This window comes from Ictidomys tridecemlineatus, chromosome 7 (assembly GCF_052094955.1).
Source record: "Ictidomys tridecemlineatus isolate mIctTri1 chromosome 7, mIctTri1.hap1, whole genome shotgun sequence".
In the NCBI taxonomy this organism is placed as follows: domain Eukaryota; kingdom Metazoa; phylum Chordata; class Mammalia; order Rodentia; family Sciuridae; genus Ictidomys; species Ictidomys tridecemlineatus.
The window spans coordinates 123,692,224-123,711,728 of NC_135483.1; the positions used below are offsets into that span (position 1 = coordinate 123,692,224).

The following is a 19,505-nucleotide window of genomic DNA, read 5'->3' on the forward strand; positions in this document are numbered from 1 at the left end:
GATGACATGAATTTACTATTCACTATTCAGGAATGAGCAAAACTGCTGTTTTTATGGCAGAAAACTAAGCAACAACTCTGCCAAGAAGAAGGTCCTTATTTTGAGCCAATGATCAAGTGGAGAATATAGTCAATCTCATTTGATAGGCTAATGCAATGAGACTCCTGGTGATTAATTTTAAAGTAAGCATAATTATATTTATAGCAAATATGTATATTATAGCATATGGCTAGAGAATAGTTAAAAATCTCTTTCAGAGAAGCAGTGCCAAGATGATTAAGCTCTGATAAGGTTGGGATGATTGTATTGTTATTCTATGATGAAATTCTCTACTATTTAACCTCTTTACAGAATGTTTTGAATTGACATTCAAAAACAGTTAAAACTGTGCTTGAAACATTGGCTAGATGGAAAGATAGGCCAGTCATTCTCTCAGACTTTGACTTCTCTCCAAATCAGCACTGCATTGATTAATTTAGTAGCAAGAAAGATTGCCTCATTATCTTCTTTCTGAGGAAATGCCTGTGAAATTATATCCTGGCCCTTTTTACAGTTGCTATGAAAGTTTTCACATGAAGAAAGTTATTAAAATTATCCCTTAGACTAAAATAAAATTGGCAGTGTAGCCTTTTATCATATGGTAATGATCTCATTTTATTTTCTTATATTTGTTTTGCCCTGTTTACTAAAAACCTCATAGCTATATAGATCGTTGGTTGTTTTATGTATTGCCTACTGGTTTGGGGCATAATTATAGTTGTTTATACCTGTTTATATATTAATATTTCGATGTCTCATGTTTAATTTTGTTGCATACTGCCTCAGTTCTTCATTTGAAACTAGATTTTTAGAAAAAATAAAAATAAATAATGGAGCACTGTAAGTAGTCTACCATAAGAGTTCTCTTACTGGATAGATTGATAAAACATTTTTACACTGCAGATTTTTGTTTTTTGTATATTGAAATTGAATCCAGTCTAAGGTTGGCATAATAATAAGCAGATTGTAGCAGTAATTCTTATTTTGGTATGAGCTAAGAATCTCCTGGGGACTCAGGATATAGCTCAGTGGAAGAGCAGTCACCTAGCACTTGTGAGGCCCTGCGTTCTATTGCCAGCACCACAAAAAAATAAAAATGAAAATCTATATCTAGATTTTGATTCAGCCCAAGATTATTTATAGTCAAAGTACTATAATTTGAGAAATACTTTTGAAAGCCTTGAACTTGTTTTTTAAATTTTAAGTGATTCTGATGCAGGTAGTTTTGGTACCATAGTTTGAGAAAGTTTTTTGAAAGCCTAGTTCTCTTTTTTTTTTTTTAATACCTTTATTTTATTTATTTATTTATTTATTTATTTATTTATTTATTTATTTATTTATTTTAATGTGATGCTGAGAATAGAACCCCTGGCCTTGCATGTGCTGGGCAAGCACTCAACCCCAGGCCCTTGGATCTCATTTTTAAAAATGCTTTTAAGGGTAATGAAAATCATTGAGAGGTGACTAATAAACAAGAAACAATGTAAACCCAAATGTCTGTTAAGAAACCTAACTTCTAAAGGAGCTGGCACCCTGCTTTTGTCATCTTTGTTTACTGGAAAGAATTCTTCATGGGAAGCCCCTGTATAGTCTTTAAATTTGAAAAAAAAAAAAAAAAGGTTGTGAAGACAGTTTCAGAGTATTGGGGGAGTTAATTGATCCTATTGGCTAAGAGGATTAGTCTCTAATAGTGTATGTCTTTACTAGTTAAGTAGTTAGTGGGAGTGTGATTGATAAAATGAACTAGTTTGAAGTTCATGTCCCTTGATGTTCCCTGGATGGCATTGAAATCATGCTACAGGATTTTTGCTCTTCATTTATAATTGTCTTTCAAACCATTTTGTACTATAAGCCAAATTTTTCAGGGAGATTAATGAAACCAAATTTGTTTATTTAGTTAAAATTACATTTCAGTTTGGACACTGTGACACATGCCAGTAATTCTAGCTACTTGGAAGGCTAGGAGGTAGGAGTAATGCAAATTTGAAGTTAGCCTGAACAACTTAGTTAGACTCTGTCTCAAAGTAAAAATTAAAAAGGGAGAGAGGCAGAGCAAAACAGTACTTACCGACCCCATTCCAGTCATTCCTCTTTTAGGACTATTCTCAGGCCTATTAGGCCATTATTGCATAAATCTCATGTATTACAAAGTTGTTTAGTTTTTGCACATTGGCTTTTGCATTTGTAACAATTTCCTCAAGTTTTATCAGATTTCACAAACTTAGTCCTAATCCCAACACTGCATTTTTTCCCTTCGGTCTTAATATTACCCAGGATTAATAGGTGACCTTAAATACATAGGGAAAATAGAATTGCCTTTAGCAGAAAATACTAATCTAAGACTATTGCTAATAAATTATATGTAGGGCACTTTTTTATATGCATGTCAAATCATGCAATACAGAAATTTTAATAAGACCTTATGGAATGCCTTCAGTATCTTCAGAAGCTCCGTGGTAAAACAAACAGGAAAAAGAAGAAAAAGAAATGCAGCAGCTTTTGGGCTGTGTGTGATGGCACAGGCTTGTAGTCCAGGGAGGCTGAAGTAGGAAGATTGTTTAAGCCATGAATTTGTGATCAGGCTGAGCAACATAGGGTGACCCCTTTCTCAAAACAAGCAAAAAAACAGTCCTCAGTGGCAGAGTGCTTGCCCTAACATGCATAAGATCCTGGGCTCAGTTCCTGCCAAACACATACATACCAGCAACATGATATCTTTGGGTCCTTATCAATCTTAATATCTGCTAGTTAACATTAATTCTCTTTTGTGACTAGGACCAGACTTGTAGAATCTTGCAGCGTAAGGGCTATTCTTGTTTTTTGAGCCACCCATTTGATTCTTACAGTTGAAAAGTTTCCAGGTTTCTGCACACCTACAGAGAAGAAATGACTGACCCATGCTGATTTCAAAGATGAAACTAGATTGCTTGAAGATTTTCTCACCTGTTTCTTCTTCAAAGCCTTGGGACTCTTATCATCGTGATGTCATAATAGAACATTAGTAATGGTAAAAATTTCCAAAAGAAAGCAAGTATTGAAGTTGACCTATTCTTAAAAAGACATGTGTTCAAAAAATAACTCAGTTTTTTCACTACAGTGAAAAATCATTGAAGCCTTGGAGTTTTTTTAACCTGTGTATGAACCTTTTAACTTGAGCCCACAATCTACAAATACATTACTCTATTCAGAGTTTATTGAAACAGTCCTACCTATTGATTTATGTATTGTCTATGGCTGCTTTTACTTTACAACAGCAGACTTGAGGAATCATGACAGAAACCTTATGACTCTGAAAGCTTATACGTACATACACACACAGATATATGAAAATTGCTCACATCCACTTAGTTATTCAACAAGAAGAACACAAACCACATCTTTTTGCTAAAAGGATGTATGTTGGTGTTTTTTATTTTTACTTTTTCATCTTTTATGATGCTTGATGCCATAATGACAGATGCTAACAGCAGTCAGGTATGGATGCAATGATGATTAGAAAGGGAAAAAATATTGAATTGATTATTTTATTTTTTTTTAATTTTCATTTTTTTATTGAATTGATTATTTGAATCATGAATCTGAAAATGAAAATGCTTTGCAAATTATGAAACAAAGTAGTTTTATTTCTTTACCAAAACAATGTTATTAAAAAGTTTAAAAATTTGTTCAAACATTAATTTGATGATGTAAGTGCAATAAAATAAAAGCAGAAGTTATGATAAGCTATAACCAATTTGATATCTGTCTGAAATATGAAATCAGTATTTAAAGATGGATATGTTCCCAGCATGCGTGAAGTTAAAAGCAGTTATATGCACTCAGAGAACATGTCCACTCAAGGTGTACTTACTTTCAAAACCAGGGAAATGGAGCCCGCTGTGGTGGCCTGTACCTGTTATCCCAGTGACTCAGAAGGGTAAGGCAGGAGGGTTGCAAGTTGAAGTCCAGCCATAGCAATTTAGTGAGATCGTTCTCAAAATAAATAAAAAGTAGTGATATCAGTAGATGGCAGGTATAAGTTACATGAAGGATATGTTAATAGTTGGATAGTGATATAGGATGATCTGAGGTTTTAATTTGGTTTTTAGTCCTTTCTACCTCTATATAATATGTGCAATTTAATGTCTCCTCATCTGATTTCATAAAACTTTCCTTCATCCCTGTAAGCCTAAAACTGCTGAACAGGATAAAAATATTTAGAACATATAACAGTCTTTTATTAGAAAATAAAAATAATTTAGAAAGTTGCTAGCCTGTTTTTTTTTAAAAAAAAGTAACTATAACCTGAAACCAAAATAATATTTTGAAAAATTGAGCCAAGCCAAAATACATCCTTAAAAAATTAAATATAAAATTCCGGTTAAGGAATATGGATAGAAAATCTCCACCCTCTTCTTTCTTTGCCTTAGGTAAGTCCAGTAGGTTTCAATTGGTGGGAATTGAGCTATAGACAAGGAAAGAAGTTTTCCCCCTGGATATTTGTACTATATCCTTGTTTACTGCGCTGATGCACAAGAATGTTACTTGCAACATTTTTTTTTAATAATGAAAAAATGAAATAATAAAAACATGCAGTGGAACTATGGCTGTGTATACTAATAGGAAAATCTCCATCACCAGACAGGGTGGTGCACGCCTCTAACCCCAGAGGCTTGGGAGGCTGAGGAAGGAGGATCATGGATTCAAAGCCAGCCTCAGCAACAGTGAGGTGCTAAGCAACTCAGTGAGACCCTGTCTGTAAATAAAATACAGAATAGGGCTGGAGATGTGGCTCAGTGTTTGAATGCCCTCTGAGTTCAATCCCCTGGTACTCCCCCCCAACAACAACAAAAAGATCTCCATCATAGAATATTAGATTTTAAAAAAGCAAAGTGCAGAACAATCTTTTTTTCTGGCAAAAATTATATTTGTGAAAAATATGCTGAGAAAATACATAAATATAAATAGCTCAATATATCTACCTCCTCTACCTAGATATCTGTAATTTTTGAAAGAAGACACAACAAGCTCTTAGCTGATTGCTTTTAAGAGTAGAATTAGTGTGCTTGGGAAGATACACTTTAACTTCATTTTATATGCATTCAATTTTCATATCCTTAATTCTTAATAAAGTTGTTTTATGAAACAAAAAGTTTTAAAATTTTTAGCTTGAGGATTCTGGACATAGTGAGTTGTAACAAATTTGATTATATTGAGTTAACTTCTGTGGCTTTTTTCTTTTACTCATAAACGAGTAGAGTAATTTTTCTGAACTTAAGCACAGAATCACAATGTACCCTTTAGCCCTATTATTGTGACATGACTTTGTTAATTCGTAATGAATATAAAATAATATGTCCAATTATAGTTATCACTTGGATTGCACAATAGAAGTAATCATTTCAGAAAAACTCAAGAACATTCTTATTAAATTTAGACAGGTACCCTATTAAAACACCTGAGTGAAAAAGTTTGGCTTTAGAAAGCTTCATGTTTTGTTATTTTTAAATATTATTTTGTATGTTTCCTCATTTTTTCCACTTAGGAATCTTGAAGTTTCATTATTTCATAGCCGCCCCAAACACAAATACTTGATTTTTATTTTAATTACCATCTTTGTTATTTGCTACTTTACATGTTATGTTAAACTTTTTCTCCCCTTTCTAAAGATGTTTATCTAAGCAGTAGCAAATAATAGCTATTTGGCAATATAGCCACCCATTAACTGTAATTGTATGCTGATTTTGTAATTTGTTTAAATCTAACTGGGATAGCAAGAAATTTATAAATACCATAGCTTTTACTAAGTTTCTGTCTGTCTAATCCCAGTTGAATTAAGGTTCTAATGGGTAGTACTGTGTTAGAATTTTGAGACGAAGATACATCTAATGCCAAAGAAATTTGCTCAAGTGACATATCGTTGAATGGCTTTCATTTTGGCCTTTCACATGTAGCACTTGCAGCCAAAGCCTACTCTTTCTGTGTCCCACTAATGGCAGACGTACCTATAGACTGGCCTCTGGGCCCATCTATGAAGATATATACAGCTACATTCCCTATATGATGGATGGTTTCTTGTAGATGGCTTTGCCAGGAAGTCCCAGCTGCACTAACCTTCCCTAACCCCTGTATACACACATGAGTGCAAACACAAAACATGCTTTATTCAAACCAGGGACATTTCCTCCCCTCACTTCATTTCTTTCAGTTCCAAACATACTTTCATGTATACCACTATCTGTTCATTATCTTTACTGTCTATCCAAGCTGTTTTGTTTACCCTCCTACCCCTGATGATATTTGTATGATTATTTTTATAATAATGTTGCAACATAAAAACCAAAGAGATACTAGGGTTACTTCCCCTTTCTGCTTTGCTACATCCCTCTTCTGAAGGCATTGAAAGTACAACTTATTATCTCTGCAAAGGACCAGGAGAATGAGGAAGGAAGCTATCAGGAGAAAACATTTAGGTTAATCTTTCAAAAATACTTCACACATTTTGTTGAAGGTCAGTCTCAGTTCCTGGGTTTCATGTGGTTTGTAAACAAAACAATGCATATATTTCTTGCCTGCATTTTACTTAAAGGCTTTGGTGGATCAGTTTTTTGTATTCAGGAAGTTTGATAATTCTGAAGACATCCTTTAGTGTTGTCAACTTTTCCTTTGTCTCTGTACTCAGGAAACATTGTTGGTCATACACTTTAGTAATGGTAGCTTAGTAAACTGAAGGCAGTTTGAATATAGATAAGGGTACAACTTCTCTCTCTCTCCACATTCAAGGACTATCTTACTGGAAATTTGGTGTAATTTTACTTTTCTGTTTACTTTTTGATGTAAATTATGTCAAAGATTTGATAGTAATGTGATCCAAATTAAAAAATATGAATAACAGTAAATATTGGTGAAGATGTGGGGAGAAAGGTACTCTAATACATTGTCAATGGGACTGCAAATTGGTGTAACAACTAAGGAAAGCAATATGGAGATTGCTTAGAAAACTAAGAATAAAATTACCATTTGACCCAGTTATCCCACTCTAGGTCTATACCCAAAGGAGTTAAAAACAGCATACTACAATGCAGCCACATCAATGTTTATAGCAGCTCAACTCACAATAGCCAAGTTATGGAAACAACCTAGGTGTCCTTCAATGGATGAATGGATAAAGAAAATGTGTATATCATGGAATATTACTCAGCCAAGAATGAAATAATGGTATTTGCTCGTAAATGGATAGGACTGGAGGCTATCCTGCTAAGTGAAATAAGCTAGTCTCAGGAAACCAAATTCTGATTGTTCTCTGATTTGTGGATGCTAACCCCAAACAAGGGAGTTTGGAGAAGGGAATAGGAGAAATCCACTGGATTAGACAAAGGAAAATAAAGGGAGGTGGGGGAGGGAATAGAAATGACAGTAGAATTAATTGGATATAACTTTCCTAGCCTTGTATTGAATACATGGCCAAGGTAACTCCACCATATGTACAACCATAATAGTGGCATCCTAAATAAAATGTTATAGTCTATGTACATATAATTTGCCAAAATACATTTTACTGTCATTCTACTAAAAAGAACATAAAAAATGATAAACCCTTGTCTGCAGTTTTCTTTCTGTGGTTTTAGGTATCTGTGATCAAGAGTTGAAAAATATTAAATGGAAATTTCCAGAAATAAAAATTTATGTTATAAATTGCATACTGGTTCAAATATTGTGTGATTCTGCGCCATTCTTACTTAGGACATGAATCATTTCTTTGTCCAGCATATTCACACTGTGTTACTGCCCCTTTATCACTACTTAGTGTTGTAATCAGCTGGTCAAAATAATTGTTGACATTTTTCAGGGTTTGTGTCCAGGTGATACACATAATTTTCACATAGCTTATTACAATATGATATTCTACTTGTTCTAATTTACTAGTTATTAATATCTTACTGAGCCTAATTTCTAAATTAAGCTTTATCACATATATATAGGAAAAAGCAGTATATGTAGGTTCTACAGTTTCAGGCATTTGCTGAGGGACCAACTGAACCTGCATTGCTGAATATCTAGATTGTTTTCAGTCATTATTATAAGTAATGATACAAAGAATAATTTTGTGCATTTTTTATGCAAGAGTGTATATATAGGACAGTTATCTAGAAGTAGAATTCTGGATGAAATTATATATTCGTGGTGTCGTTTTAATAAATACACTACCAAATTGCTCTGCATAGAGATTTACCAGTTTAATTCCTCTAGCAGCAATGCGTAAAGAATTTGTTTCTTCTTATCCTCAGTGTCAGAATTCTATCAGAGTTTTTAATTTTTGCCAGTTGATAATTATGAAAAATGATACCCAATTTTCTGATGATTGATACTAAATAGACTTTTTTTATGTTCAGTATCACTTAAGTTCCTTTTCTAGGGTCATATTCTTAGCTCATTTTTATATTGGAATCTTAGATTGCTGGTCTTTTTCTTACTGGTTTCTAGGAATTCTCTCATAGAAAAATTTTCCTTCATGCTGTAAGTTACAAATATGTATTGTATTTAAAACATTTGCTATTCGATTTGAGGTTTTTGCCATACATATTTAATTGCTCTTTGTGTATACATGTAAATAGTGGAATATATGAATTTTAAAAATTAGACCTTTTTCTGTCAAAGGCATGACTTTTCTGATGATACTTTTCTGTTTAGGGAAGAGAAAGCATAATTCATAATAATATGTTAAAACACATTAGTGTGTTTTAGAATTTAACATGGGACATGGATCCAACTGGGTTTTTTTTTTCTTCTTCTTCTTCTTTCTAGGTGGTTACCACCACAATTAATACTGTTTTGGGTTTTTTTTTTGGAGCTAGGGATTGAACCCAAGGCCTTATATATGCTAGCTCTACAACTACCACCTTCTCAGACTCTAATAATGTTTTTTAAAACATAATCTCTTTGGCCCTTTTTCTAGATTTTGTATTCTGTTCCATTCTTTTGTTTATTCATATGCTAGTACAACTATTTTAAATATTTGTGGTCCTACAGTATGTTTCAATATCTGGTAGAATTTGATTCCATTTGACTATTACTGTTGATCATATTAAAAACTTGATTAGCATTTTTTCTTCCAAGAAAAAGTTAATATTTTCAGTCTGAATTTTGTTCTCTCTTAACATCTGGTTTGTTCAAAAAGAGTTATCACAGTCTATAATTATCTGTTATCTTTCTCCCTACTAGAATTATTCCATAAAGACAGTGATGTTTTGTGTTTCATTTATCACTCTATCCCTATCTGATAACATAGTAATGAACACATAATAGCCCTTGTATATATTTTGTTGAGTAGATGAACAAGTAAATTAATTTATGAAGGAATTTTGAAAACTTGACATGCAAATAAAGCTGTACAGCTAATAAAGGGAGGTGGCCACTGACTGTGGACTTAAGATTCTCAACAAGAACAGATCATTGCCCTTTTAATACTCTTAACGGGTTAAAATAGTATGTAAAAAAAACTTTATTAGTATATCTTGTCACTTTTTTTATATTCATATTCTATTTCTCAATCCTTACTCCTTTCCTTGATTTTACTGTAATACTATGCTTTTGACTTGATTTCTATGGGGTGAGGGAATACTGTTCTCAAATCGACTGCAAATAAACTGTTGTCTGTTATAAACTATTATTCCAACTCATTGGTAAACTGGGAGTCAACCTTTGTTTGCATATTGAGCAAGGATGAAGAATCATAAGGTTTATGATTTTTATAGGAAAAGTTTGAGAAAGAGGTACTCCAAAATTGATTCATATGTCAGAAGTACTTGGTGTAGAATGAATCACTTAGTACTAATTAATAAAACATAGCAAGCTATGATTCATGAAGTTATTTGAAATATGTCAAGACATCTTAAGAGTAAAATGTTTTAATCATTTTTCCTATAGTCAAATTTTAAAAATGAAAGTATTATATTCTTAAGTTAAATTTGTTCCTCTATATAGTAAATTTAATTAAATATAATGATGTGACTTTTAATTGTTTTAATAACTTCTACTTCTGGTTTAGTTTTTATTAAGGTCAATCTCTTATTATAATATTTGTTACACTTAGACAAAGACCAGAAATACATATGATCTTCTGAACATGAAGACACTTGTTTAATTAAAATTGTTATAGTGTTAATAATTTTAAGTTTCCTGCTCTCTCTTCCTTCCCACAAAGGATTCTGGACTCTACTTATAATATCCCTAATTGCTGGATTCTCCTGTTGCAGTTTTTCTTGGACAGTTACATATTTTGATTCTTTTGAACCAGGAATGTTTCCTCCTACTCCTCTTTCACCTGCCAGGTTCAAGTAAGTATTCCTAAGTGTTTTTTTTGTTTTTTTGTTTGTTGTTTAATCCATTCAAATTTTGTTAAAAATACTAAAATAGATATGTTGAGACTCTAGTCTTTGTGAATTACAAATCACACAGATTTTTCAGCTTGTAGGCTTTTCTGTTAGGTAAATAAAGAATATTTTAAATGCCATATCTAGATAATGCAGTTTTAAAAAGTGAAATCCAAGGAATTATCTAAGAACTGGGGGGACTTTAGTAGATATTTGTATCTCTTGGATAGAATTTTATTAGAAATAATTTATGAAGTCAAAATAAATGTCAATAATTTGAATGTTTTACTAGATTCACATATAAATGGTCAAACTTAAAACACAAAACTTTTAACAATTGGATTGGAGTTTTCCTCAGGATTTAAACTTTGTGTAATAATTCAGAAACAGGCATCTATGGTACCCAGTTTATAGTTCTAGAGCAAATTGTGTGCTTTTTATAGTGGATTAGTATTAAATTTCTTTGGTCTGTATTTTCTGTGTTTCAGAAAATTTTAGGAAATTCAGTAGACAGTAATTAATCTAGTTTATTCATGCCAGGAAAGCTCTAGTTTTAAATATTAATTCCCAAATAAGAGCATCAAACATCTCTAGTTTTTTCTATATGTTATTATAGTTGTTTCTATTGCTATTACTACCAGTTCAAGCCCACCTGTTGAATAGGTTGTAGATACAAGAGCTGCATTTGAGATACTCTGTAAATGTGAAGTTATATTAATGATAATTATTAATAATCGTTGGTATAATTGGTTTTCTTTTTTTAAAATATTTTTTTAGTTGTTGATAAACCTTTAATTAATTTATTTATATGTAGTACTGAGAATCGAACCCAGTGCCTCACACATGCCAGGCTACTTCTGAGCCACAGCCCCAGCACACTTGATTTTCATTATTAGTAAACTTTCATATTTTTCTACCATATAAAACTGTGTTTTTAAAAATTTTGACTTCTTGAAATTTATGGGAATAATAGTTTAGGGTTTGTTTGTGTGTATTTTAAATGTCTTAAATTCCTATAAGTAAAAATTATATAATTGCAAATAAATATAAGAGTTATCCCTAATAGTGCCATACAGTTCTTTAGTTTACATGTCTGCCATTCATTTGCAAAGTTGATTTTGCTGAAAGATGAAGAGTTCAGTTGAAATGTATATTCTTTGCTGCCTATTGAATTCATTTTATTTTAATAGGTTATTTAATAAGGGTTATGAGTCTCTTATAATAGACTTATAAGTTACCAAAACTCTTAATGTTGTTTTAAGTTCAGCTATTTAGTAGATCTTGCTACCTGGATTTCAGAAAGCATTTTTCACTCAGAGTGATTAAAAAACTCTAGTGTTTAAGAAATTCATATCCACCAAGACTTGAAAACTTTATTCACTGTGTTTAATCCTTCACCAACCAATTCTTGCGTTTCAAATGTCATTGGAACAGTTCTTTGCCCTCTCAATGTTTTTGCTGTATTTATGGTTTGGGCCAGTATATTTGACTCATTGGTCTTCCATCCTCCAAACTTTTACTCTTGTTTGCCCTGTGTACTGCTACTTAAATACACACACACACACACGCACGCACGCACGCACATACACACACTCAGATCTGTCACAGCTCTCTCATTTTAAGTCTTCATTGACTTTCCTGTTGGCTTTAATATAAAGTTCAACTCCTAGGTATAGCATATCAGTCCTTTCCTAAAAGACCCTGACCTACATTTCCAACTTCATATTCACTTATTTCCCCTGGGCACCCTATACTTAGTGACATATCTGTTTACCTTTGCATATCCCAAATAAACTATGTACTTTTGAGATGTTGTGACTTTGCTCTTGCTATTCTCTTTCCCTGGAATGTAATTTTTGCCTCTCAGCCTCTCTTTCACCACCACTGTAATTCATATGCCTGATAAATATTAGTGGTTTGGGAGGTTAGAGAAAATTATTTTGGTGCTTTCTTAAAGATCTGTCATTAACTATTGGTATTTAATTTTTAAATTTTTTGTTTTTACATTTTTACTACTTAGTAACCAGTAATAAAAGGCCTCTGTTTTTAGTGTGTTTATTAGTCATTTAATTTTAATATAAGATAGTATCAGATCACAGCCTTAGATTATGTACTTGTTAGTATAGCCTTAAAAAGTTTTAAAATATACACACAAAATAGTATTTTAATGTTTATTACTTTTTATATGTAAAAATGAATACAAATGTAAGAAAAATACAAAATATATTACTTGTATTTTATACAAATATGGTTTTGTATATATGTAAGTGAAAGTGTGTATGTGCACCCACAAAAATAGAAATGAAATTGTTTGATACTGAAAACACTGCTCTCTAGTGTTTGTGGAAAATAACGCAATTACTTCAGAAATGTCAGAATAAGTATATATTCTCTTTGTCACCAGTAGAGTGAGTCCTTGTTCAGGGAAATAATCTGTCTCGTAAAAGCTGAAATCTTGAGTTTATTTTCTTAGAAATCAGATTTTTGCATTTCATTAATATTTAATATCATATTTTTGTAAGAATATAACAGGCTATGTATTATCTTATTGTCTAAAATAAATAATGCTTTTTTCCTGCTTATATAATTCTGGTTTTTATTGAAATCTCAGAAGAAAAAAGTTAATGTAAATATCCAATAATTAAGGACAGTTATTATCATAATTTTATGTTATATCTTTTCATTTTCATGCTTGTTTTAAAAATTGAAATTGGATCATAGTGTATATATCATTTAGTAAGAAGGTTTAAAAAGTATATCTTATTGGTTTATTAAAATATTGATTTTTGGTTATCTTTTGTAGACTAAAGTATGTGTACTTTAAAAAAAAAGAAAAACTAATTCTGGGAGAAAAAATCAAGTAGACCACATTTACTATGGTTATTAGTTATGTTATCCTGAAACATAAACTCCTCAGGGGAAGCAAAAATAACACATTGATATTTACCAAATATTACTGAAGAACTTAAGTTATCAATTTGGATTGTTAATTTATTAGAAAAGACTGAGATTAGAAATCCTCTTTTATATTCATTTAATTTTTTCATGTTTTATTCTGTGTTTATTAACTGTACCTTAGAAGCTTTTACTTTAAAGAATGAAACCTTAAGGAAATATAAACTAGTTACAGAAAGGAGTATTTTCAGACACATACTTAATGAATTTGGCAGACATATATTTCAGAAGGATGGTTCCATGCATTTGTACACTTTGCTGAGTTTAAAAGATACTACAGTGTCACATATTTGAACTTTTCTATTAGTCAAAATCAGTTTTTTTTTATATTGGGTATAATATACCTCTAAATTATGTATAGGGCTTTGTTTTAGTTGTTACTGAATATCTGTTTGTAATGTTAAAAGAGAAAAAGTAAGTTTACATTCTTTGCAGTATCTAAATAGATTACATTAGGTTGTAATTCCTACCCTCTATTTTTTTTTTTCCCCTCTACTATCTAGACAATATTTCCAGTTCAGTTCTCCAGTTTTCCTTCTTCATTTATTGGGGTTGTCAGTGGTTTTCAAACAGGCATAATCATCATTCCACATTATAATTATCTGCTTTACTTAAGAATGTCTAGATTAGTGTTTCCATGTATATAACCTAGTCATGTAAAAAATACTGCATACAAAGAGAACCCAGAGCTATAAGTAATCTTGAATATCATTCTTTGAAGGGCCAGTGTCAGGACTAGAAAGTTGTCCCCTGGGAAGAGTTAGATACAAAATGTGCCTTGAGGCTGCATTTTCCCTAATGAGCACATTTTTTAAAGTAAAATTTTGGAAGTTTTAGTTGGAAAGGTCCTAGAAATGGAAACAAAGGTCTTAGGAGTGGAACAATCTTAGGAGCTTCCATTAAAGGTGAGGCGGAAACAAGTTCTTCCTAAGCCACTCATAGATGTTATCATTAGTTTATTTCTACCAATTTTTAACATATGAAGAAACTGAGTCCCAGGAGTTGAAATAGCTTACATAAAGTCAAATCTTAAAAGTCAAGTCTTCTGTGCAATTACTTGCATACAAGCTAGCTGGTACCTGACTAGATATTTTTTGTTATGTTTGCAATAACCCATCTTTGCATTATGAAATGAATCAATAGATTTTTACTGAAAAAATAAGTGGCAATTCGAGCTTTTTCTGTGGTAATTTTGTTCCTGCAATGTGGCTAAATCCAGTAAAAGTCTCTCAAATTTTCACTATTTTTGTCATCTTCATTTTTTTTTCTTCCAGCAATTACCACTATACACTTGCCACTTGAGACTGCACAGGTTTCAGTTTACCTGTGCACAGTGCTCCATCTAGTGGTAAAATTATGTATCTACAGGTTTGTAGTATTAAAAATAAACACCCCATTATTGAAAGTCCTATCCATGGTACAACTATTATTTTGTAGTCTAGCAGTAAATTTAGTGGAAAAATTGTAATGTTAGAGATGAACATATAAAACACAGTGTTTTTGTAATGTCAAAATATTTAGTTATAGTAATATGAAATAGATTAATGAATTTTTTACCTCAGTATTTTTTGTGTAGAGTCGATACATAGAAACACTAATCTAGACACTCTTAAGTAAAGCAGATAAGTTAATGAGGTTGCACTGCAGTCAGTAGTGATAATTATGAAAGTCTTGATACAAACATGAAAAAAATGCCCATATTTAAATTAGTCATCAGATTTAGCAGCCTATAATCCTATGGCTTTTGGGCTAAGACATTAATTTTGTAGGGTTACAAAATTAGAGTAACCTGGATTTTCCAAAATAAGCCATTCTTAGTAAGTATAGTTAGTTTATTTATTTTAAATCCAGAGTTAATTGTATAACCTAAACATTCAGAGTAAAGTGGCAAGCACCCCTAGCATTTAGTAATTTCCTTAGTAATTAGCTGAAATCATTGTGAAGTCAGTTACCATAGCCTGGGAGCTTTTTATGTTACTAAGATAAAACTGTTACTTTAAACTATAGATACCCATACAAACTTCCAAGTAGAAAAATGCTTACATTTAACGTTATAAGGATGGGCTAACTCTATTATGAAAATTGAGTGCTGGTAGAAATTTCAAATTTCAAGTGCATGCTAAGCAAAGGTTACATAAAAGTAAGATTGCTGATGAATTACATATTTTTTATTTTTATTCATTTTATTTGTTGTTTTAGTTATACATGGCAGTAGACTGTACTTTGACATATCATACATGGATTATAACTTCCCATTCTTGTGGTTATACAATATGTGGAGTTACACTGGTCATGCATTCATATGTGAATATAGGAAAGTTATGACCAATTCATTCTACTGTCTTTCCCATCCTTACCCCATCACCCTGACTATTGTGAGTCTCAGAGAGAACATTCAACCTTTGGTTTCTTGGGATTGGCTTATTTCACTGATAGCCTCCAGTTCCATTCATTTTACTGCAAGTGCCATAATTTCATTCTGCTTTATGTCTGAGTAATATCTGTTGTGCATATAAATGTACTATGTTTTCTTTATCCATTCGTTATTGAAGGGCACCTAGGTTGGTTCCATAGCTTACCTATTGTGAATTGAACTGCTATGAACATTGATGCCACCACCTCACTATAGTATGCTGATTTTAAGCCCTTTGGGTACATGCCAAGGATAACTGGGTAAAATGGTGGTTCCTTTCTAAGTTTTCTGAGGAACCTTCATACTGCTTTTCAAAGTGGTTACACCTACCAGCAATGTATGAGTGTACCTTTTTCCCCACAATTTATTGTTACTTGTATTCTTGATAATTGCCATTCTGAGTGGAGTGAGATGAAATCTCAGTATAGTTTTAATTTGCATTTCTTTAATTGCTAGTGATATTGTGAATCAAAAATTTGAATCCAGGACTTAGCTAATTGAATCACTTATTGAGTCTTTCTGAAGCATGGATGAATTGTTTTAGAAAGATAGCCTTTTACTTCAAATGCGTCTTGAATAATCATATATATGCATTTTTTTAGAATGAGGAAGACATAGTTGTGTGTTCATTTCATTAAAAAACAGCTTTAAATTCACTATTTTATATTTTAAAGACATTTAAAATTTGGTATCCAATTTTTAGATGTGTTATTGATTCTATTTAAGGCTTATTTTATATGGGGTTCACAAAGTCAAGGAAACTATAGTTACACAGTGTTAACGATTTCTAGGAATGTGCTAAGGTAAAGAATGGCATTGTCTTTTCACAAAAGCTGCTTAAAATACAATCTACATAGAATCAGTTTGGCAATCATCTTGTTCTCCCAACCAAAACTGATATTTTAATACACTTAATTTCAGAAAACACATGCTTTTAATTTAATTTTTATTAGTTGTATCAGCCTTGTTTTTTAAAATATACATGTATTTCCTTACAATGCTATCTGGAATCTACAAAATAAATTAGAAATGAGAAAGAAAAGAGAACATGTTGATTTGTTTGAATTCCTTTTTCGTAAATTATTTTATACCCTAACACATGTGATTTACCCATTTACATGTGTTATTTCCTATGAAGCATTCTGTATGTTATTAGATGCTGAGATATTTGAATTTCCTTGGCTTTTGTGTGTGAGTGTGTTTTTGTTTTAACTGCGGTTGTAGGGGGCAGCAAAGAACAGAAAATTCCATGTGAATTTCCTGGAAAAATTAGCACTTAGGATTGGCATTATTATAATAATCTTTTTTTATACAACTTCACTTTTTAAAAAAAAAATGTATCATTAGGGTTTTTATCTAACTTCTTGCTCTACACATTGAAGATTTAAGAAGATAGAGAACAGATAAAATAGTAAAAGCATAATAGAAAAGTGTTGTGGATTCTTATCTTGGACAGTAATACAAGCCTGGGAGGTCAAGAAAAGTGGGTGTTTTAGTATTTAAATTAGAAGTTTCTTTTCAAGCACACTAAATTTAACTTTGAGCACAGTAAATTGACTCTTCCGCTCTTTCATACACATTTTGGAGAGCTGCCTCCTTGTTGAATAAGATTCTTTATTGCCATGAACTAATGAAACAGATGTCAGATGGCTAATTGCAGTCGGAGAGAAAAGCTACTGACAAGAGATAGATCATGAACTTGGCTGTAATATTTGAGTATCATGAAGTTTCATTATCTAGGTAGTGTTTGGAGCTACCACTGCAGTGCTATTACTATTAATGAATATATTGATGGTACTGTGCTGCAGCTTCTGGAAATGAAGGGTTAAAATACATTCATGTCTTAAAATGTTTCATAACTGTTCTGAGTGGAGACATACATAGATATAACAAAACCTTTCAGGAAATTGTATTAACCATCCTTGGTTTATGTAACTTGATATAAATATATATCTTTATAGCTATTGAGGGTTTGCTTTGTACCTGTTTAACATTGTGCTCGATATTTTGTTCATGATGTGTTATTCATAAGGTGTTGAAAAAATATAGGTGTCCACAAGCACAAAATAGTCCTGATGAGAAATACTTGAGAGCACTTAGTGATTTTTTTTTTTAACTTGGAACCCTGTGTATTCAGCAATCTTTGTAGATTATGAGAGGTAGCCTGTTATGTTAGAAAGGACTTTGAAGTCCAAAAAGGTAACTTCCAAATCTTGCCTACCCCATAAACTAGTAGAAAGAATTTTGAGCAAGTGAGTCACTGACTAGAAGTATAGGTTTACTAGATAAAGGCAACAGATGTCAGATGCTAAAGCTGGCATGGTAATAGTGCCAGGCCCTTTTTTCTTTTCTTTTCTTCAGATTTTTCAAGCTGGAAGTCTGACTATAGCCTAACATGGATTGTTTTTTGTCTTTTTTAGTGTAATTGTTATTATCTTCTTCTCCTTTTTTATTCTTTGATACTTAGGTATGCTTTCTTTTCTTAAGTAATGCTGATAATAGATAGTAGTGATTTTTAAACTTTATTCTTGGCAAAATAAAATTTTGGCAGCACTGTTTCAATTACCTCCTTTAAGGAAAAACATTTTTTTGACAGACTCATAAAATATTAAGGCCTGGAAATTCCATTTTTCTTATAATTTTTTGTACTGTTTGCCCTGAATTCCTGACTGAGAATTTTATGTAATCTGGGTCATGGTGTCCAGCATTAGTTAGCTGTCCTCAGATTTTCTACTGTAACACATCCACAAGTGAATAGTTAACATATCTGACATTCTTTGCAACTGAATGGACTGCTACATGGGTAAAATAAACCATAACGTGCAGTTTCATCCAACCAGATATACCTTCATTCACTTCTCTCTTAGGGATTTCAGGGAATTTTAGGACAATAAGATATTTGAAATATGTACATACATATTTCATTTGAAGAATTTTGCTTATCTGTAGGATTCTATTGTCCCCATGGGCCATTATGATAGTTACATTGTGCTGGCAAAGCATAGCATTGGGCCTCAAATTTCATGTTGGTAGAATAAAGACTTCAGTGTATATATGGAAAAATGATTATCACAGAATTAAGACTATTAGTGAATATAGAGTGTATGCAGACCTTCTGGTATAGAAGAGGATGTATGATTAGAGAAGATAGCAGTATCATCTGATGCCTATTGCTTTAACTAGATGGCATTGTAACTAGGAAACGAAATACAATGATAACAAAAATAAAGTATTTTTAAAAAGGAGGAAATCTTTCAACTTGAAAATTTGAGTCCTATAATAACACAGCTTACAGGTGTGCAGATTGATGAATCAACTTGTTCTATAAAATGGGGGGTTCTTGAACTCATATTTATTTGTAATGTAAGTTAGTACATATAGGGCCAATTGGTGAAAATATTTACCATCATCTCCTATGTATGAATGATGCATTATAGTTTATATGTAAATGCATTTATAGTTTTTCTTCACTTATTACATCTTCAAAGTAAATGTTTATCCAGATAATCATTTCTTCAGTTTTATAACACCTGGAAGTTAAGAGCTAGACGTATAGTGCAGTGGTAGAGCCTAGCATGCATGAGACACAATTTAAACGACGACAAAAAACCCTTGAAGTCAATATATACCCATATTTTTGATACCTTTGTACTTTAATAGCATTTTCTGTTTCTTAGTAATAAAAATTCCATTGACATTGCTTGAATAATGACTGATTTGAAATTTCTTATTTTTTATAATTATAG

At 31.9% G+C, this 19,505-nt stretch overlaps 1 protein-coding gene across 1 annotated transcript in view; it reads left to right on the forward strand.

Moving 5' to 3' along the window:
- Positions 1-19,505, forward strand: part of Arl6ip6 (ARF like GTPase 6 interacting protein 6) — a 40,066-nt gene that overhangs the window by 4,060 nt on the left and 16,501 nt on the right. Inside the window, exon 3 of the mRNA XM_005315795.5 lies at positions 10,223-10,355. Within this exon, the coding sequence (XP_005315852.1) occupies positions 10,223-10,355 (133 nt within the window). The remainder of the gene's footprint in view (positions 1-10,222; positions 10,356-19,505) is intronic.